Source organism: Bubalus kerabau, chromosome 5 (assembly GCF_029407905.1).
Source record: "Bubalus kerabau isolate K-KA32 ecotype Philippines breed swamp buffalo chromosome 5, PCC_UOA_SB_1v2, whole genome shotgun sequence".
Lineage (NCBI taxonomy): Eukaryota > Metazoa > Chordata > Mammalia > Artiodactyla > Bovidae > Bubalus > Bubalus kerabau.
In genome coordinates this window covers 84,017,100-84,039,366 of record NC_073628.1, presented here as the reverse complement: position 1 = coordinate 84,039,366, position 22,267 = coordinate 84,017,100, and the positions used below count along the sequence as shown (strand labels likewise).

Sequence of the window (22,267 nt, the reverse complement as noted above, 5' to 3'; positions counted from 1 at the left end):
CAGACGTTCAATTTGGATTTAGAAAAGGCAGAGGAACCAGAGATTAAATTGCCAACACTCATGGATCATAGAGAAAGCAAGGGAATTCCAGAAAAACATCCACCTCTGTTTCACTGGCTATGCTAAAGCCTTTGACTTTGTGGTTCATAACTGTGGAAAACTCTTAAAGAGATAGAAATACCAGACCATCTTACCAGTCTCCTGAGAAACTTCTATGCAGGTCAAGAAGCAACAGTTAGAACCTTATATGGAACAACTGACTGGTTCAAAATTGAGAAAGCAGTATGACAAGGCTGGTTATTGTCACCCTGTTTGTTTAACTTATATGCAGAACACATCATGCAAAATGCCAAGGTGGATGAGTTATAAGCTGAAATCAAGATTGCAAAGAGAAATATCAACAACCTCAAATATGTAAATGATACCACTTTAATGGCAGAAAGCAAACAGAAACTTAGCCTTTTGAGGGTGAAAGAGCAGAGTGAAAAAGCTGGCTTAAAACTCAACATTTAAAAAACTAAGATCATGGCATCCAGTCCCAGCACTTCATGGCAAATAGAAGGGGACGAGGTGGAAGCAGTGACAGATTTCCTCTTCTTGGGCTCCAGAATCACCGTGCACGGTGACTGCAGCCATGAAATTAGAAGACGATTGCTTCTTGAAGACAGGAAAGTTACAACAAACCTAGACAGTGTATTAAAAAGCAAGGACATCACTTTGCCAACAAAAGTTTGTATAGTCAAGGCTGTAGTCTTTTTCTAGTAGCCACGTATGGATGTGAGAGTTGGGCCATAAAGAAAGCAGTGCCAAAGAACTGATGCTTTCAAGCTGGTGCTAGAGAATACTCTTGAGAGTCCCTTGGACAACAGGAAGATCAAACCATTCAATCCTAAAGGAAATCAACCACGAATACTCATTGGAAGGACTGATGCTGAAGCTGAAGCTCCAGTACTTTGGCTACCTGATGCGAAGAGCCGACTCATTGGAAAAATCCCTGATGCTGGGAAAAATTGAAGGCAGCAGGAGACGAGGGCAACAACAGATAAGATGGTTGGATGACATCACCGATTCAATGGACATGAACTTGGGAAAACTCCAGGAGATGGTGAGGGACAGGGAGGCCTGCCATGCTGCAGCCCATGGGATCACAGAGAATCAGAAACAACTTGACTGAATAGCAAGAAGTACCATATGATTTTGAGCATCTTTTCACTTCGTTTTATTGAATTCATCATATAGTTTGGATAGCAGTCCTTTATCAGATATGCCTTTTGCAAGTATTTTCTCTCAGTCTGTGGCTTATATCTTTTATTCTCTTGGTGCTATCTTTCACAGAGTAGACATTTTTTAATTTTAATAAAGTCTGACTTATCAACTATTTCTTTTATGTGCTGGGTCTGGTACCATCTCTAAAAAGTTATCACCAGGGGCTTCCCTGGCAGTACAGTGGTTGAGACTCTACGCCTCCAATGCAGGGGGCACAGGTTCAATCCCTGGTCGAGGAACTAAGATCCCACATGCTGTAAGGCACTGCCAAAAAACTTTAAGAATAATAATAATTGATAAGTAAATAAAAAGTTACCACCATACCCAGATGGTGCTAGTGGTAAAGAACTCACCTGCCAATGCAGGAGACTTAAGAAACACAGGTTCAATCCCTGGGTTGGGAAGATCCCCTGGAGGAGGAAATGGCAACCCACTCCAGTATTCTTGCCTGGAGAATCCCATGGACAGAGGAGCCTGGAAGGCTCCTGGCAGTCCATAAGGTCACACAGAGTCAGCCACAACTGAAGCAACTTAGCACCATACCCAAGGTCATCTAGATTTTCTCCCATGTTATTTTCTAGAAGTTTTATAGTTTTATGTTTCATCAATACATTTAAGTCTGTGATCCATTTTGAGTTACTATTTGCCACAGGTGTAATCTGTCTAGATTAAACTTTTTTGCACGTATATGTCTTATTGTCCCAGCACCACTTGTTGAAAAAGCTGTCTGTTCTCCACTGAGTTGACTTTGCTCTTTTATCAAACATCAAGTGACTGTGTCTGTGTGGGTATACTTCTGGACTGTGTTCTGGCTTATTTATCAGTTTCACCAGCATCACACTGATTTGATTATATAGCTTTACAGTGAGTCTTGTTGTCAGGCAGTGTCAGTTCCCTGACTTTGTTCCTCTTCAATATTGCATTGGCTGTTCTGCGTCTCCTGCCTCTCCGTATAAGCTGTGGTCAGTTGGTCCGTATCCACAAACTCAACTTGGTGAGCTGCCTTTAAATTTTAAACGGTCGATTTTATTTTTTAATCATCCTTTGAAGGCTATCTCCTGAGACTGTATTCTCATTTCTCTGCCTTCCTGTGAACTGACCCAGTTTAACCTATGATTGTGACTCCAGGCTGTTTTGGAGAACAAGAAGTTTTAAATTGTCCCAGATCCTGTAATTCGGAAAGAACTGTCATTAATATTGCAGGGTGTCTTATTAGAAAATGTTTTTCTATTCAGACATTGATGCTTGTGTGTTCGTGTGTTTTTACTCCTGCAGAAAAAGGTTTCTACCTTAAGTATAATAATTTTTTTTTAATGTTCAGTCACTTTTTCTTTGTGATAAAATATACATAACACAGTGCTTACCACTTTGAGTGTACATTTCAGTGGTGTTAAGTGCAATTCACACTGCTATGCAGCCACACCATCATCCTTCTTCAAAACTTTTTCATCTTCCAAAGTATTACTTCATACCCATGAAACATTAACTCCTCTTTTCTCCTCCCCCTACTCTCTGACAACCACTGTTTCTGTCTCTGTGAGTTTGATTACTTCTAAGTAGCTCATACACGTGGAATCATACAGTATTTATCCTTTTGTGTTTGGCCTATACTGTATTTGTCCATCTGTGTCTGACTTATTTTACTCCTCATGTCTTCAGGGTTCATTCATGTGGCGTCTGTCAGAATTTCCTTCCTTTTAAAGGCTGGGTAAGAATTCTGTGATATGGCTATTCCACATTTCATTTATCTGTTCATTCTTTGGTGGACATTTGGGTTGTTTCTGCCTTTTGGTCATTGGTGAATATTGGTGTGCATTTATCTGATGCAGACCCTGTTTTCTGTTCTCTTATATATGTACTCATAAGTGGAGTTATGAGTGGAATTATCATAAGTGGAATTTTCATATCAATACTCTACGTTCAATTTTTTTGTGTAAACTGTAGTACTGTTTGCCACAGCCGCTGTGGCTTTCTGATTTCTCCACATCCTTATCAACACTTTTGTTTTCTGGATTTTTTGGTTTTACAGGAGTTTTAAAAATATCCTTAATGTTTTGAAGTGATATTTCATAATCTTGATTTGTATTTCCCTGTGGTCTACACATTGCATTTTATAGTTTAATATTTACTCTTCTCACATTAAAAGTTACAGATTTCCATCATTATTGTTTAAGATAACATTGTATTCATTTATTCAGATCTTGCTAAATTTTGTGCATCATTTAAGTATTTGGCATATATTACAGTAATTTGATTGAATCCTTGTCATATTGCTTTATCAGTTTTTCCAGTTGAGCTGAGACACCTGAAGGTTAGTTGAGTGACCCAAGGTTAGCATGGTGGTGAACGCCCGTGGAGAGATTCAAGTCCAGACTCTCTTGCTTTTGAAACTAGGCTGTAAACCATTTAGCTCTGTTACAAACAGAACTGTCACAAATTTCTCATATATCCTGGGCATCTATCCAGTTATTTCTTTAATTCTAAGAGGAGGAAATACTGCTAAAAGAGATGAACTGTTTCAAGGTGTGTGTGCCAACCTGCCTTTTAGAAGGATTGTATCAGTTCTACCTGTATCAGCAATGTGTGATGTACCCATTTCTCCACTTCCACACCATCCATCCCTAAGTACTTTTCATTTCGCTGGACATGGGTTTCATCATAATGAAGCTTCATCTTTGAGTCACTGTTCTTGTTGTAATATCTGTTTTCTCACAATACCTGTTCTTAGTATTTTGAAATTTTTCATCCAGAATTTTTAAAATAATATACGGTTACATGCCCAGACTTTACACGTACAGTTCAGTGAATTTTGGCAAGTGCATGCACGCATCTAACATTCACCCATCAATAAGTAGCCCCAGAAGGGTCCGTTGGGTCCTTTCTGAGTCATCTTTCCTCTCAGCAAGGTAACCATTGTTCTGATTTCTGTCCCTTTGGATTAATTTTGTGTGATTTAGCATTTGGGAGAGAAAGCAATAGTATCTTTTTCTCTTTTAAACTGCTTTTGCTCAGCATGTCTGTGAGACTCATCCAGGTTGTCTTATGTGTCATCAATTCTTCTTTTTTTAATTACTGAAGAGTAGTCTTTTGACTATATCTCAGTTTGTTTGTTCATTCTCCTGTTGATCTATTATCAGACGTCATAGTAAACACTTACCAAGTTCTTTCCAAAGTGAGGAAGGGGGCTGCAGAGGAGGAGCCCAGGGGTGGGAAGTGGTAAGACCACCACCAGCTAACATTGTGCTGTTTCCAGGAGCCTGAGAAAATTTTTAATTTCATTGCCAGAGAAGAAACTGTTAACCAACCACAGTAGTTAGAAACAAACATAGAAGAGATGGACCAGCTGTGGTTGCCCAAAACACAAGGTGTCCTGGTAGAGGAATCCCAAGAGGTAGAGGGGGACAGGGCTCTTTGGAACTACACTGAGGCTGTTGAACTGAGCGTGGCTGTGTTAGATGTTTCAGGCAAAGGCCAAGATGGAGTTGGCAGCAAGACTGAGAAGACGCTGATTGACTTCGGGGCAGGGTACGCCAAGTCCAACAGAAGCACGTGCAAGAGCTGCATGGAGAAGATAGACAAGGTGAGAGCTTGGGGCTTGGTCTGTCTGCCTTTCTGGATTTCTTGCACTGAATGTCATTGGATAGCTCAAAAGAAAAAGAAAATAGGGCTTTAGGTGCTGGGCAAAAATAAAGTGAATCATCTTAGTAGAGACAGGAGATAACCGTGACTTTTCTTGTGGGCAGATCTAGCCCTGATCATTCATGGTCCCGTCCTTGTGTGTCATTGAACCTGCTCTTAGGAAACCTGGGAGAGTTTGGAAACCATGTACACAGTGGGTCTCTTCTGGACCCCCAAAGGGCTGCAGGAAGCTGTTGGTTGTGTTTTATGGTAGACTCAGTTTAAGGAGTGCGTTTGTTCCCTAGTGTCAGCTTCCAGGCTTTCTTCCGCTTAGTCAGGAACTCCGTCCACCCTCCTTCCTTTCCAGCTCTCACCCCTGTAGAATGACAGCTGGTCAGGTGAGGTGATGGCCGTCTGAGTAGCTCAGACGCGGATCGAGGGGTTGGCCTGTGCCCTTTAGCCTTGTTACCAGAGATCCTCTCATCTTAGGCAAACATTCTGGTTGATTAATTTAAGGCACTGATGAGAAGTTTCTACCTCCTCAGTATTGTACAGGAAATTGAGGCGAGTCAGTGAGTGTTCAGAAAGGAAAAACATGGAATCTCTAGATCTTCTCCAGCTGCCTTCTACCCCAAGAATTTGAGGCAAAAGTTGAAAGTTTCAAAGGCAGCACCCAAGGCCGTGTGTCATGGAGCGTGGCCAGGCCTGAGGTGGAGTTGTGTCAGTGCCACTTGGTCCGAGTTTCCCCATCTGGGGCTCACAGGCCTGAAACTCACTAGGGATGTCAGACCAGGGCAGGATGGCAGGACTGGATGCTAGCTTACGGGTTTGCTACCGCATTTTAGGGAGCCTTCATCTGCATGAAGAGACTGAGGAGGCTGGGTAGGAGGTTGCACAAAATCCCTGCTAGGATTGAGGCCTGCTCTGTGTCCCTCGGGGGCTTCCCTGGTGGCTCAGATGGTAAAGAATCTGCCTGAAATACAGGAGACCCAGGTTCAATCCCTGGGTCGGGAAGATGCCCTGGAGGAGAAAACAGACAACCCGCTCCAATATTCTTGCCTGGAGAATTCCTTGGGCAGAGGATCCTGACGGGCTACAGTCAATGGGATTGCAGAGTCAAATACGACTGAGCAACTAATACTTCTACTTCTGGCTCCCATGAGCCTGCAGTCTAGTGTCCCAGGCATTGTTCTTACCTCTGCACTGGGGTCTGCAGAGCGTCCTCAGGGTGATGTTACCACTTTATCACTTGCCCAGGCAGCTGGGTGGGTAGGTAGCTAGTTGGACTTAACCTTACTTAAAATTAGGGAGCAGAGGCTTCAGGGTAACACAATCCTTAATGGCATAAAAGAACCAAAACCTTCCAGCAGCCCTCCCATCACCTTCATTGTGGACCTGGTCGCCCCTGGGCCGCCCCGATGTTTGACCACCCTTCCTTGTCTCTCTTTTAACACGTGTGGATTCTCCTACAGGGCCAGGTGCGCCTGTCCAAGAAGGTGGTGTACCCCGATAAGCCCCAGCTGGGCATGGTTGACTGCTGGTACCACCCAAAGTGTTTTGTTCAGAAACGGGAGGAGCTGGGCTTCCGTCCCGAGTTCAGCGCAAGCCAGCTCATGGGCTTCAGCGTCCTCACCGCAGAGGACCAAGAAACCCTCAAGAAGCAGCTCCCGGGCATCAAGGGTGAAAGGTGGGTAGAAGGCTGGGGGTGGGGGGTGCCCATGGGGCTTCAGGGAAGGGCTTCCCACAGACCCAGAGTCTGTATCAGACTGCTGCACCCTCCTGACTGCCCCGTCTGAGCGTCCCCCTGACTTGAGTCCGCCACCGCCTCTCACCGCTCCATGGCCAGCTCTCACGTCCCCATGGCATCCTCAAGTGCAGAGATGGCCTTCAAGCACTATTGCAGTTCTAAATGCGCGCCTGTAGGACTTCCTGGTGGTCCAGTGGTTGAGAGTCTGCCTTGCAGTGCTGGGGACACGGGTTCAGTCCCTGGTTTGGGAAGATTTGACGTGCTGCGGGGCAGCTAAGCCTGTGTGCCCTAGAGCCCATGCTGTGCAACAAGAGAATCCACCACAGTAAAGAAGTCTTCGCACCACATCTAGAGAAAGCCTGCACGCGGCAATAAAGACCCAGAGCAGCCATAAGCAAATAGTAAATTTTAAAAATGAAATAAGTGCACAAGTTTATTGTATAGCACATGTGGTTCTGGAATGTTAAAGAAAACTAGAAAGTCAGAGGCATGGATTTTAAAGTCCTCAGGGCGCTTTGACACTCAGTATAGGTGTAAGAAGAAGGTATAAGCTTCCATTTATGCCGTAACCACTAGAATGGGTTGAGCATTCTGGTGTGCTGGGCGCTATGCTAAGCCTTTTACAGGATAATTCATTTAACCATCACCATGATCCTATAAGGCAGAGAATATTCTTTTCCCCACTTTAATGAATGAGGGAAAATCCAGGGGTTCGATCTCAGGCCAGCGTGACAACTGAAAGCATTAACCACCATGGCTGGCCTCCCCTGTTTCTAGGGGCTACTGATGACCCTCAGTGCCCTCTCTCAAGTCAGGGGTGATGCTCCTTGGTCAGCACTGTTTGCTGACCTGGCTGAGGCAGACCAGCTGGCGGCGCCTAGACTACTGCTGCTTGTTGGGCTTGAAAGGATAGCTCGGCCTCCCGCATTTGAGAACAGCTTCTTGGCCTCAGGAGCAGCCCTGTGTCTTAGCTTGAAAGACTCAGTGCCTGACACTGGTGCTTTGTCTTCTGCGGTCCCTGCCCTCAGCCGTGGCCTTAACCTGTAGCATAGTCCCTGCCAGAACCTTCCAGGCCTGGTCTATGCCAGGAGATGGGTGGCATTTTGATGTCAGATGGGGTCTAAGCCCTAGGTGCTGCGCCAGGTTGTTCCAAGGCTCTGGAGCGACTGCTGGCCCGTCCTCACAGTGGAGTGTGTCGTGAAGTGGCAGCTGCAGACCTGAGCAGACGGCAAGCTCCTGAGTGGGCAGCGCCTGGCCGGGCTGCATTCGAGTGGCCTGAGGATGCTGTGTCACCCGAGGCATCGGCTTTCAGGGTTTCAGTGGTTCTGATTCTTTCTCTCACATTCTTTGTCTCTTTCAGAAAGAGAAAAGGTGATGAGGTGGATGGAATAGATGAAGTGACCAAGAAGAAATCTAAAAAAGAAAAAGACAAGGAGATTAGACTTGAAAAGGCCCTTAAGGTGAGTCCTGAGCTGCGTGTCTCCTCTCGCCATTCAGTCTAATTCTCTTCCTCATTCTGGGGAGAAAGTTAAAGGAGGTGCGGGTATCCTGCTTTATAAGAGCTTTTAAAATTCCCAAATCAATAGTTGTTGTTCGGTAGCCTGGCTTTCCCCCCAGGCTTTCTTCCCTCCTCCCAAAGCAACATGAAGGCATCCACAGTGGGCTCTCAGCGTCAGACCAGTGGCCAGGCTGGTGGGAGCCCAGCTGTCACTTCCCACTCAGCAGCCTCGTGCTGGGATGCGTGTCACGCCTCAGCCATACAGTGCATCACCGCATCCCAGACCTGGAGCACATTGGAAACTGAGTATTGAATTCAAGGATGCCGAAGGTTCTTGGCACAGAGAATGGCTGAAAGAGATAAAATTCAATTTTCTTTTAATGAAAGTCTCTTCTTGGGGGGAAAAAAAATAGAAGGCATATAGTAAAAGGAGAAAACTGCCCGTTAGACCGGTTGTCATTGAACAGAGACATTCGTCACCGTGTTGGTAAACATTGTCGAAGCAAAGTAAGACTTATTAACCAGAAAATGGCGAGTGTTTGTTTGGGAAACTAGGAGGGGGCCATCGATCTCTTCTTGGGGGTGTGATTTCCATGCTTAACACGAATCACAGATTCGGTGTGGGTTGTCCTGCAGTTTAAAACGTGTCTGCTTTGTGCCAGCCCTGGCTGCAGGGCCGCTACAGTGGGTTTGGTGTTCTCCCTTCCGTGCTCCACACGCTCCCCAACCCGGCACATCCGTTTGTGCTGGCTTCCCGTCCTTGGTCACGTAGGTGACCTCATCCTTCTGCTGCTTCCGTCTCACCTTGCGCCCTTAGACTTCTTCCTTGTCCTCCCTCGTTCCTTATGCTATCTCATTCCAAGGCTCACCACGTGGTCCTGCAGGGGTGGATTTTTTAAATTGTATATTTTATTTTTAAAAAATGATGCATACTTGTATTCATTTTCACTTTGTTTTTGGACCACACCGTGCAGCATGTGGGATCTTAGCTCCCCAACCAGGCCTCGAACCCGTGCCCCTTGCAGTAGAGGCACAGATTCTTAGCCACTGTACCACCAGGGAAGTTCCAGGGGTCACTATTACTGAGAGGCCCTTACGGAGGTGGGGCAGGGGAAGCAGTGTGTGTGATGCAGCTTTGTCACGTTAAAGCCCTTCTCACCCGGTGCTGAGAGAGCTGGCATTTCCATCTGTCTTGCAGAGGTGGGGTCTCAGGGCATTACCCGCCCAGTCCCCTAAAGCGGGAGGAAGCGCTCCCCTGCCCTGACTCTGCTGTGGGGAGGCCACTGCCTTCCTAAGCAAAGCACGTGTGAGAATAAGTGCAGTGACGGGAAAAGTGCCCACGAAGAGTAAGCACTGCATAAATGTTACCACAGAGATTTACAGTCTATGTTCAGAAGACCTGAAGTCTGTTCACAATAGTGAGCATAATGCACAGTTGAGGCGGTCGGGGTGTTTGGGGCTTGTCCCTGCTCGCTCGCAGGTAGTTGGGGAGCCGACCCTCCTCCCTTCGGTGCTGGGTGTTGGGACAGATAAACCCGGTGCCTTCTTGCGTGCGTGTCCTGGGATTTGTCTGAGAGGCTGGTTCCAGGGACTCCGGTGCCCAAGTGCCCAAACCCCAGGCCGACTCAGACACGGCACCCCGTGCTAGGAGCAGAGTCCTGGGGATGCGGCAGCTCCACTCAGAGCAGGGCTGTGAAGCAGGGCTATGATGGGAGCCAAAGCAGGGCCAGGGTGGAACCTTCCTCTGGTTGGGCTTCTTTCTCTGAAAAGAGCCGATCTCTCAGCTGCTGGCTGTTGTACGCAGGCCCAGAACGACCTGATCTGGAACGTCAAGGACGAGTTAAAGAAAGCGTGCTCGACGAACGACCTGAAAGAGCTGCTCATCTTCAACAAGCAGGAAGTGCCCTCCGGGGAGTCGGCGGTGAGCTGCCCTTGTGTTTCTGGAGCCGCGAGCCAGGCGGCCAGGCCGTGTGCGGTGACTGTCCCGGTGGAGTGTGGGAGGCCCTCCGGTTGAACACCTGCTGGTATTAATTGGGAGCGACATTCCACAGTCGTGTTGCATGGTCATCGCCATCAAGGTCGCCATTTGCGGGGCAGGAAGGGGCAGGCGCTCAAGCACTGAGGTGGGCTGCACGTCTGCCTCGTGTGTTCATGCCACACCGTTGGGCCCGAGGAGCTCTCTCTGCTGCCTTCCTCCCAGACTCCCTGGGGGCCACGAGGGCTGTTTTCCCAGCAGGCCCTGCCGTCACTGCGGTGCACTCAGAAGCAGTGGATTCTCTGGGCTCTCCCTCTATTTCTCAGTCTCCGAGGGAAGGGGTAACTGCAGGAACACTTCATGCGTGGACATAAGATCCAAGTTGCAACCATGATCCGCCTCCCCTGGGGAATGTTAGGGAGCCTCAGGGCACTCCCTTTTTTAGCAAGTGAAGTCTGTGCAGATTCTTCATCCCACATTGGCAAATGTCCTCTCACGGCCCCCTGCCTTTCCTCACTGACATGTTTCTTCACTGGCTTCAGATCTTGGACCGCGTGGCCGACGGTATGCTGTTCGGCGCCCTCCTTCCCTGCGAGGAATGCTCGGGCCAGCTGGTCTTCAAGGGCGACGCCTATTACTGTACCGGGGATGTGACTGCCTGGACCAAGTGTATGGTCAAGACACAGACGCCCAACCGGAAGGAGTGGGTGACCCCAAAGGTAAGTATGGTGGGAGGTAGGAGCAATCCTGGGATCTATTTACAGAAAAACCTGGTGCCACTTCCATGCTTGTCCACACTTGAGGCCACCATGACTGCAGAGTAGAATGTCTCAGACCTCTTTACATTGGGGCCTTCCTCATAATCAGAATATAAAGTTATGTCACTAGTTCTGTACATTTGCAAACTACACAGATGGAGAACCAATGCGCTTCCAGCTGCAGCACAGGTTTGTTCAGCTGGTGTAAAATGCAAAGACTGTGGGTCATTTTTAATTTCTGTTTCTCAAGTGCCTATCCTCTGCCAGGCACTGTTCTAGGCACAAGGGACACAGTGGTGAACCAGTGGCGATTCCGGCCTTTATGACAGGAGGGTGCTTCTCAAGGACATTTCTTTGCCTAGGTGCTGGAGGAGGAGTAGGACCCAGGGTTCACGTGTCCCCTGTCACCTTCTCTCTGCTGAGTCCTCAGAAGGCAAAAAGCCTCAGTTGGGGCACCTTGTTAGGAGCTGTGCTGCTGGGGTGCCAGCAGTGTCGGGGCGCTGCTGGAAGGACCCAGCACTGCTGGGGGCGGTCGTGGCCCTGCCGCTCACTGGGCTTTGGGGTTGGTGTCCGTCAGGTTCCCTCACTGCCTGTGTCTTCTCCTGGGGTGGGGAGCATTTGGACCAGCAGTGTATGCATCTGTCACCTGCATCGGGGCTGATCACCACTTTCCCACGTTTTCCCCTTTTGCACTCATTCTCTTCCTGCCTTTTCTGTCCCCTACCGTAATTATTGAATACCTCTCGTGCAGCTGCTCTGAAACAAATCTGACTTTGTCGCTGCCCCACCCTTAAAACCTCAAAGTGATTCCCCATTTATTCTAGAAATATTTTCCCAGTTCTTCTGAGAATGCCAATGTTACGAGCCCATTTGTGGTATTTGTACCCCTTTCAGTATCTTGAGTGAGTGACGTTGCTCAATCGTGTCCGACTGCAACCCCATGGACTGTAACCTACCATGCTCCTCTGTCCATGGGATTTTCCAGGCAAGAGTACTGGAGTGGGTTTGCCATTTCCTTCTCCAGAGGATCTTCCCGACCCAGGGATTGAATCCGGGTCTTCGGCATTGTAGGCAGATGCTTTACAGTCTGAGCTACCATAGGTTGGGGAAAAAATAAGATTGTTACGTGAACTATTTTGTGCTTGATACGTCAGTTGCACTGCATCTATGTGTAGTTTTTTAAAGGTTGTTATAAAAGGATACCTGGACGTGCAAGACATTTTGTCAGGTCAGCAGTGCTTGCTGCCCAGGCGAACTCATGGACTTACAGGCCCTGTGTAGGGACTGTGCGGCCACCAGGGGCTTGGATCCCAGAATCAAGGGCATCTCCTTGGCTTGAACCCCCTTTCTCAAAGCCCTCCATGGTCTGACTCCAGTTGCCTTCTGCAGCCCCTCTTTTGGCTCTTTTATTCCTCTTGGCATCCTGCTCTCACCACTCGACGCACGTTCTCTCCGTCTCCGTCTCACCCCTTCCCCAGTCCATCCTCATCTGTGTCTCTTGGATCACGCACTCCGCAGTGGGGAACCAACTACCGTTGTGTGTTCCCAGTACATCACAATACCCGTCCGATGCATTTACCTAACTGCCTGCTTTCCAGCTTCCAGCCAGCTGAGCAGGTCACTGCCTCTGAGGAGCCCTCCCAGCGTTCCCAGTGTTGCATCACTTTAGCACACCTCTGGTTTAGAAGCTAGCTCCTATCTGGAAGTTGCCTCCTTACATCTGACTCTCAGTCAAGGCTGAACTTGTTTCTCAAAGGCCAAAACTCTCTTAAACCCACTGTGACGTGTGGCACATGTTAGATGCCCAGCATATGTTTTATCCACTGGGTGGTCATTGACCATGGATCTAGCAGGAAAGGACTTATTTTTAACTTTTTATTTTGTATTGGAGTATAGCCGGTTAACAGTGTCAATAAACAGTGAAGGGACTCAGCCATACATATGTACATATCCGTTCTACCCCAGACCCCCCTCCCATCCAGGCTGCCACATGACACTGAGCAGAGCTCCGTGTGCTCTAGTGGGGAAGGACTCTTTGTTGGTGGGATGAAGACTGAGGAGAGTAGAGAACTGGTACCCCTGAGCCTCGTGCATGTGATGCTTATTGTGTGACCACTTAGAGCAGAGCCCATGGTGACTCCTGGGCTGCAGGTGGACTGTGCTGGACACTGACCGGTGTCGGGCCGCCTGCATCCACGGTCGCTTCTAGGAAGGGATGAGAATTGCCTTGATTTCCTTCTAGGTAATAACCTCTCTCCCGGGATGTGGAGAGTCTGAGGGGCTTTTGGTCATGGAAAGCACATATGACCCCAGGACAATGCCTCTTGACCCTTAGGATTGCAACTCGAGAGTGAGGCCCGAGGGTTGTAATCAGGTTCCAGCAGAGGTCCCCTGACCAGATAATCAACAGGTTTTTTTCTTTTTTCTTTTTAAAGAAAATATTTTTCTTCTTAAAGCGTCACAGTACCAGGTCTATTATAAATGTAGAAGCACTAGTCATAAGTACTATATCACCTGTATTTCATACCAAAAGCCTCCAGTCTTCCTATTTTGTTATTCTTTATTATAAGAAGAGAAAGATTCTCAAATTCTTTGCTCTGTCAGTTGGTTATTTCGTGGGAGAACTGGTTTAACTATAACTTATGTTCTTTAGGAATTCCGAGATATCTCTTACTTCAAGAAACTGAAGATCAAAAAGCAGGACCGTATATTCCCCCCAGAGAGCAGCACCCCGGTGGGGGCAGCAGCCCCACCCTCCGCAGCTTCAGCGCCTGCCGCTGTGCACTCTGGCCCCCCAGGTACAGCTCCGGGCCCAGCCTGGGTAGGGAGGGCTGGGGCCCTGAGCTTAGCGGGGAGAGGGGATCCGGCTGGGTTCTTCTCCTGTTGGCTGATCCCATGGGGAAACTCTGCCCTTGTTCTCCCCACCCCACCGCCAGCAGGAGGAGGAAGGCTGGGGAGGGGCTTCTGAGAAGGATCAGGGAGACGGTTGCCTGTGGGGACGTTGTCCTGCCTGCCTGAGTCTGCACTGCTGAGCAGAGTCAGTCCAGGTCTCCCCTTTCCGCCTCTGGGCAGCCCTCCCCTCCACCCCACCATTCATCCCGAGCCTAATGTGACACTGGGGCTCTGTCCCCTCAGAGACCTGCTGTACATACTGTGATCGACATGAAAGGTATTCCACACCAGCAAAGACAGTGACATCAGTCTATTTTCCTGGCAGAAAGGGGCCGCTGTCTTTGTTTACTCAGATATGTGGCTTAGTTGTGGCCACCGTGTGGCAGGTGGAGGATGAGGATTCATCTGTGAATGTCAGCCCACCAGTGCCCTCCCTCCATCCCCTGGGGAGAGGTTGTGTGGTCATCCCGAGTCACCCTGCTGTTTGCAGGTGGGCTGGCTGGGATTAGCATCCAGGCCCTGCGCTGAGGGTCCCCTCTGCTTTCCCCTCACTTGCAGTTCACAGCTCAGTGGTTCTGTTTGCTCTGGAGACCTCAGACAGCTTTCAGTTAAACCCTGTGGGTGTCCCTGGTTGTTCCCCCCTCACAGTTCAGTTTAGTCGCTCAGTTGTGTCCAACTACTTGTGACCCCATGGACTGCAGCACGCCAGGTTTCCCTGTCCTCACCAACTGCCAGAGCTTCCTTAAACTCGTGTGCATTGAGTCGTTGATGCCATCCAACCATCTCATCCTCTGTTGTCCCCTTATGTTCCTGCCTTCAATCTTTCCCAGCATCAGGATATTTTCCAGTGAGTCAGTTCTTCACATCCGGTAGCCAAAGGATTAGAGCTTCAGCTTCAGCTTCCAATAAATATTCAGGACTGATTTCTTTTAGGACTGACTAGTTTGATCTTGCGATCCAAGGGACTCTCACAGGGATGGCTTAAAGGATTCCACTGCATCACTCGTGGAAATGTGTCACTAGCTCTATACGTCTCCGTTTGCAACAAATACTCCTGATCCAGGTCTTCCTGGCTTGGGGTTAGTGCTGAACACCTGAAATGCCAAGGTTCTTGGTGCCTGAATCCATCTCAACTCAGTGTGGTCCTGCTGACCAGAGCTTCTAGTGGTGGATGAGACTGATTTTTTAAATGGGGTTGATTAATAAGTATCCTGTGAGGATTGTGGTTTGTTTTTAGTTGTGGAATGGGGGGAAAAAATAACAGAAGGAATTGCAAGTTAATATGATGACTCCGGCTGCCCACCCCTGCCCAGACCCCTGGTCCTTCCTTGTCTGTGGTGCAGACCCAGACCCCCCCAGACATCCCTGCTCATGGCCTAATTGTAGAACGGTGTCAGTGCATGGCTCATGCCCAGCTGGCCCTCTCTGTGCTGAGGACTGGGTGCGGTTTGCTGTCCTCTGCTTTCCTGGTGCTCTAGCTCTTTGCTGTTTACGTGGCCTTTTCCCCAAGGAGACCCATTTCTCCCTGATCAGAGAAGGTGCTGAGGCCGTTCAGGGGCCTTGCAACCTGGCTGACTTTTCCCTGGGAGCTACTGCCTCGTTTTCTGCTCTTCCCCACCACAGGCAGCAGCCCTGTCTCATGATCCTGTTTTCCATTCCAGACAAGCCATTATCCAACATGAAGATCCTGACTCTCGGGAAACTCTCCCAGAACAAGGATGAAGTGAAGGCCACGATCGAGAAACTCGGGGGGAAATTGACAGGGACGGCCAACAAGGCCTCCCTGTGTATCAGCACCAAAAGTAAGTCTCACTGGCCTGAGAACCAGGGGGACCCTGTCTGTCTCTCCTGATTGTGTTGGGCCCAGTGTCCGACACACACAGGGACCCTAGAAGTATGTCTCTTACTGCGGGTGTGGTTCAGGTTCTCTAGGAAGGGGCATGGGCTCTCATAACTTGGCCTTGCTCCCTGCTGTGGTCTGTGCTCACTTGTCTGAAGACCAGCCCACTCTTCTTGTCGCTTAGCACTGTTCACAAGATGTTGGTAGATTTTCCACTAGAACAAAAGTTCACAGCTTAAGCAGGCTTGAAATGCAGAGTTCAGAGGGTACACAGATTTTTTTGCAGGCTTATTACACCAATGACCATCTTAAGTCTCCCAAGAGCAGAAAGCACTACACCACTTTTCCCATACAAACCTCACTCACCTTCTGTGTGAAATGCTTGTTGACATCTGGTTCTGTAGAATGGTTTGGAGAAAGCAGCTCTCATTCATCACACCTTAGAAAAGGAGGCTTGTTGCTAGTGGCAGACAGTTGTCTAAATGAGCGAGTTCCTGAGTGCTAGATTTTGAAGGAAAAGAAAACTGAGTGGGGAGGAAAGTACTGAGCGAGTAACAACTCTGGAGTAATCTGAGATTTCGCTTTTTGTTCCTTCCAATTGGAACAGAGGAGGTGGACAAGATGAATAAAAAGATGGAGGAAGTAAAAGAAGCCAACATCCGTGTCGTGTCTGAGGACTTCCTCCAGGACATCTCCGCCTCCACCAAGAGCCTTCAGGAGTTGCTCTCCACCCACCTCTTGTCCCCCTGGGGAGCCGAGGTGAAGGTGGAGCCTGTTGAAGCAGTGGCCCCAAAGGGGAAGTCGGGGGCCGCGCCCTCCAAGAAGAGCAAGGGTCCCGTCAAGGAGGAAGGTGAGGCCCTGAGTGGCCCCATCGGGTCCACCCATGCAGAGCCTCTCCCTTTGTGCACCAGTGGTCTGATGAGTGCTGCCCACACCAGCTTTATCAGTTCGTTTTCCCTTGACACAGAATGGCATCAACTTCAGGTGGTGAGAGGCAACATCCCCTGTTGACTCTGATACAGGCAAAGATGACCCACCTGCCCTGCCTGCCACCTTCCCCTTCCTGGTTTATTTTTAATGTTTGCATTTCTCTGTTTCCTTCCAAGGTACCAACAAATCTGAAAAGAGGATGAAATTAACTCTTAAAGGAGGAGCAGCTGTCGACCCTGAGTCAGGTGAGGAAATGGGAGTGAACAGAGTGGGGTGCCAGGTTCCCTGGTCCTGGGGAACCAGAAGGGTCCCCTCCCTCCCCCTACCATGGGGGCAGACTCTCAGGAGCTCTGTCCTGACAGGTCTGGAACACAACGCACACGTCCTCGAGAAAGGTGGGAAGGTCTTCAGCGCCACCCTCGGGCTCGTGGACATCGTCAAAGGGACCAACTCCTATTACAAGCTGCAGCTCCTGGAGGATGACAAAGAGAGCAGGTGCACCAGGGGGCGGGGAAGTGTCCAGAGAAGCGAGCTCCTGAGAGCAGGGCCCCTCGGAGCTAGGCTGTCTGCGCACCTGGGGACCAGCCGCCTCTCGAGGATCATAGGTGTGCAGTGAGGTCTTCAGTGAAGGAGGGAAGAGGCCGTGGCCCCTGGACAGCCTTGCTGTCCTCGGTTATCTGTGTCACGTCAGGCTCCTGGGTTACCAAAGGCGTTTGGGATGGCTTCTTTTTTTATTTCAATGTAATGGAGCCAGGTAAGAGCTGGTCCTGGCGTGCTGAGAGACGGGGCTGGCTTGACTACCCATACTTACCTAATCGGAGTGGTCTTCCAACAAGCGGATGGGCCCTTGTTACAGAGCTGCTGTGGAATGGGAGCTACGTGTAAGCAGGAGAGGTGTGTGAAAGGAACTCTTGCTAAACCCTAATGGCGGCAGAAAAGCACTTTGTATTTTGAACTTGATCTTTTCTTTTTAGTAAATGGGAACAGTTTACCCGTTGAAGTCCAAGAGATTCAAAGAGCTTTACTTGTTGAAAAGCAGACCCCTGAGAGAACGTCAGCACTTGGCGACTCTCGGCAGCTGCAAGTTGTAGGCACTGGCAGGCTCAGGCTCTTCCCATTTCTTCAGCTTCTCACAAACCTGTCAGTTAAAATGTGAACCTCAGGGACTTCCCTGGTGGTCCAGTCATTAAGACTCCATGCTTCCACTGCAAGGGGTGTAGGTTCAATCCCTGATTGAGGAACTAAGATCCCACATGCCACACAGCACAACCAAAAATTAAAAGACTGCTAAGTCTATCCATATGAATGAAACAAGGTTTTAAAATGTGAACCTCAAAGGTGACCTTACAAGGGCACCTAACATCTGTGTGGCTCTTCGAAGTTTGTAAAGAAATAAAATCCTACATCGTTTAGTTTACTGCTGACTCTTGTTGGAGATTTGAAGATAGGGTTTCTTGCTTGTAAAACATAACCTTCCAAAAGCTAGCTGAGTATTGGCGTGCAGGAGAAGGAGGGGGGCTTTTGTAAAAACACACTGAGTGCTATAGTTCATAAACCACAGGCAGTGAGAACAGAACTGTCTACTACCAACACACAAGAAGTTATACTGGTGATTTCAAATGGGTGGCTTATCCTGGTGGCCTTGATTTATTGGTTTTTATAGGGAAAGGGCATTATGGCCTGTTAGAAGATTTTCAAGTTAGGTCCCTGTGATATCTTCCAAACATTTCTAGAGGGGGAAAAAAAACAACAAGAGAATGAACTTATATGCCTCTGGGCAGTAGCCCAGAAAACCAGCAGGAAGCACTAGCTTTTCTTTGAAATCTCTGATTTTACTGCTATATTTGTACTTACTATGGTGTGAGATTTAACTTCTGCATGATTTTCACTAAGAAAAATGCACTCCCCCAAAGCTAGGCAGCCCTGCCCCTAGAATACCTGGGACTTAGCTCTAGCTTAAGATGGAAACTGAGGATATTAGCCTACGTCTGTAGGTGGCTGACCCTGTGGACCACTCTCCTGCCCCCTCCCATTTCATTGTATCTCAGCCTCTGATCTGAGCCAAACGTTCTTCATTCCTTTTGGTACCTGTTGTTAATGAATGCATAACTTCCAGGTAAATACTTGCTGTGTTTATTTGGGAAAAGGAATTGGATGTTTTTATGTAAAGGCCTCTGGAGAAGGAAATGGCAACCCACTCCAGTATTCTTGCCTAGAGAATCCCATGGGCAGAGGAGCCTGGCTAGCTATGGTCCATGGGGTCGCAAGAGTCGGACATGACTTAGTGACTAAACCACCACCACTACCATGTAAAGGCCTCAGGATTTACTCGTCAAGTTCATCTGCCAGATCCAAGGTTAAACTATTCTTTGGTACTTTTTATAGCTCACTTGCCAGTATGATATGGAAGGACATTTTTTAATTACTTTAAACTTAACAACTCTCAGTTTAATAGAAATTAAAATAAAAGTTGTTTAATACTGGTTCCTTTTGTTCCTCTTTGTCAGTTATCATCATTTTGGGGTGTTTACAACTCTTTTCTCCCTCAAGGGAAATAGCAGGGAGAGGAAGCTCATCCTGAAATATGACCGGCTGACCCGCAAAATTGTATCTGATGCTTTTCTTCTCTTCCCACAGGTACTGGATATTCAGGTCCTGGGGCCGTGTGGGCACGGTGATTGGTAGTAACAAACTGGAGCAGATGCCATCCAAGGAGGATGCCATTGAGCATTTTATGAAATTATATGAAGAGAAAACCGGAAATGCCTGGCACTCTAAAAACTTTACGAAGCATCCCAAAAAGTTCTACCCTCTGGAGATTGACTATGGCCAGGTAATCATGCTCTGATACTTGCTAGTGCTAGTAAAAGGTTTTCTTTTAAAAACCTGCCATGAATCAGATGACATCATTGATGAATTCCACCAAATATTTAAAGAATTAATACTGGTCCTTCGTAAACTCTTCCAAAAACAGAAGAGGAAGGAACACTTTTCAACTCATTCTACAAGGCCAGTATTATCCTGATAAGCACAGATGGATAAAGACATCACAGGAAAACTACAGACCAACATAGTTATGAATATAAATGCAGAACCTTCGACAAAATACTAACAAACTGAATCTAGCAGCACACGGGCATTTAGACACCATGATTGAGTAGGATTTATCCCAGGAATGCAAGGTTGGTTCAACATGCAGAAATCAAATCAGTGTAGTATAACATGAACAGAATAAAGGATAGAATCCACACAGTCATCCTAATGAACACAGAAAAAGCATTTAATAAAATGCATGCCCTTTCATGAATAAAATCTGTTCCATGAAGTGTGAGGTGAGGCTTGTAAAAACAGTGTGAGCATTTTGTCACAAAGGAGCAGTCTTTGAAGTTGCTCCGTAACACAAGGGAGGAGGAGTTCATAGAGGTTGCTTATCTGAAGGTCACATGACTTGCTTTATCATCAAGATAGAATTGTAGTGACTACACTGGGTCACAGTTTTTAGTCCTAAATTATTTCCTGATAGTTTCCCATTATTTTTATTTGTAGCTTGGTCATCTCCCTTTATATTACCAGGCAACCTTCCAGTGTCTCTTGACTGATACTGTTGAGGCCATTTGTTTTTGACAAAATTCTTACATTGTTTCTATATGAAAACCTGTTGCTTTTATAATGAGGGGTGGTGCACATTTATTATGCAGAGGGAAAGAGATTTATTGCAGTGGTACAGGTTTTAACTCAAATCTTTGAGGTCTAATGTGTCAAAGGGGGATTTGAAGTATTTATAAACTGTAAGTTCTCTAGTTTACAGAGTGTCATGAACTGTACCATTAAAAACAGAAATTAACTCTTGTATAATGTTGGGGTAGAGAACTTGGCGGAGAAGGCAATGGCAAGCCACTCCAGTACTCTTGCCTAGAAAATCCCATGGATGGAGGAGCCTGGTAGGCTGCAGTCCATGGGGTCGCTATGAGTTGGACACGACTGAGCGACTTCACTTTCACTTTTCACTTTCACACAATGGAGAAGGCAATGGCCACCCACTCCAGTGTTCTTGCCTGGAGAATCCCAGGGAAGGCAGAGCCTGGTGGGCTGCCATCTATGGGGTGGCACAGAGTCGGACATGACTGAAGCGACGTAGCAGCAGCAGAGAACTTGGACTTGAGTGTTGGACATACTTGGTCTAACTCAGCAGTGTTCCCTCCTGAGTTTATTTTTTGCATTTCAAAAAGATGGACAGTTGAACAACACAAGTTTGAATTACATGGGTCCACTTGCATGTGGAATTTTTTTCATTGTAAATACCGCAGTTCCATACGATCCATGGTTGGTTGAATCCACGGATGTGCTGAGGATAGAGAGAAACCATGTAAATTAGCACATTTTCAACTGCAAGGAAGGGTAGCTAGCACCTGAGGTGTACAAAGGTACAGAAGAGTTAAGCTCAAGGTACACATGTGTATATTCTTCCTTTCAGTTGACAGGTGCTTTCAGCCGTTGCAGCCCTGGAGTCCTTCCTTACGCACGTGTTGCCACCACCCACGTTTTGCCTCGATGTTCTAGGAATGTTTCCCCATGTCCTCTAGAGCAGCGCTGTCCAACAGAGAGATGCGGCCACTTATGCAATTTTAAATATTCTAGTGGCTACATTTTATGAAGAACAGTGACATTAATACCAGTTAACCCAGTATGTCCAAAATATTATCATTTTGATATGTTGATATTGAAATAGCTTTCCTTTTTTTTTTTAATTCAGTCTTTGATAGCTGATGTTTTTCTAGCTCTTAAAACATATCTCAATTCAGAATGACCACATGTCAGAACCAGGGGCTACTCTGTTAAATGGTACTGAACTAAAGCATCATTTCTAAAGTCTGTATAGAATTCCTTCCTCTGGTAGTAATAATAGTGTTAGTCGCTCAGTCATGTCCAACTCTTTGCGACCCCATGGACTTTAGCCCACCAGGCTCCTCTGTCCGTGGGATTCTCTAGGCAAGAATACTGGTTTGATCCCGACACAGGGATCAAAACCCAGGTCTCGTGGGTGGCTGTAGTTTGTAATTTACCAAACTACTCTCTCCCATCCCCCAGTTAGATATTTAGATTATTTTTATATATTCACTATAATGATGCTGATATACATATCTGTATGCCTTTTTGCTTACTATTCTTAGAGTTCCTGGTTACAGTATATGCATATAAATAAGGCTTTTTAATGGATTAATGGTTTGTCTTCAAGTAAAGTTACAGCCGGAAGATAAGAATGCACGTAAAGACGTGTGTTTCAGCCTTGAGAGTAGATCCACGGTGACACTGGCAGCAGCGGCCCTGGGCACTAGCACACGGGTTCTTCTCTGCAGATTAAGCCAAGCAGATTCCAGGAGCAAAGCCCAACAGCAGTTACCCTCATTCAAGCAGGGTCTTGGCTCAGCCTGGGATCCCCAGCTGGCTGGAGTTAAAGTCCTGTGTTGCTAGTATATCAGGAAGAGCAATCCCAGGGAGCAGGGGTGAGGGGTAGGGATGATGCTCCTATGTGCTTGAACACTGTCAGGCTGCGTGACAGGAAGTGGGACTGCTTGCTTGACCCTTCGGCACTACAGAGAAGGCTGTGTGAATTCAGCCTTGGGTGAAGCAGTGTAAGAGAAGGAAGGAGGCAGAATTTGTCCATCAGTCCAGTGTGCCTTGGCTCCAAGGTTTGCCCTCGTAGGTGCCAGCACTTTCACGTTGGGCATGAATGGGCACTGGG

General features: G+C 47.5%; 1 protein-coding gene across 5 annotated transcripts in view; it reads left to right on the top strand.

Moving 5' to 3' along the window:
* PARP1 (poly(ADP-ribose) polymerase 1) overlaps positions 1-22,267 on the top strand; it is a 48,417-nt gene that overhangs the window by 14,745 nt on the left and 11,405 nt on the right. For 4 of the 5 annotated variants that reach the window (XM_055582026.1, XM_055582025.1, XM_055582022.1 and 1 more), the window contains 11 exons: positions 4,722-4,846; positions 6,357-6,571; positions 7,992-8,091; positions 9,934-10,050; positions 10,647-10,823; positions 13,516-13,660; positions 15,416-15,556; positions 16,202-16,444; positions 16,701-16,769; positions 16,887-17,019; positions 19,162-19,357. In XM_055582026.1, the coding sequence (XP_055438001.1) occupies positions 4,722-4,846; positions 6,357-6,571; positions 7,992-8,091; positions 9,934-10,050; positions 10,647-10,823; positions 13,516-13,660; positions 15,416-15,556; positions 16,202-16,444; positions 16,701-16,769; positions 16,887-17,019; positions 19,162-19,357 (1,661 nt within the window). The remainder of the gene's footprint in view (positions 1-4,721; positions 4,847-6,356; positions 6,572-7,991; positions 8,092-9,933; positions 10,051-10,646; positions 10,824-13,515; positions 13,661-15,415; positions 15,557-16,201; positions 16,445-16,700; positions 16,770-16,886; positions 17,020-19,161; positions 19,358-22,267) is intronic. The other variant, XM_055582024.1, reaches the window with a different exon arrangement.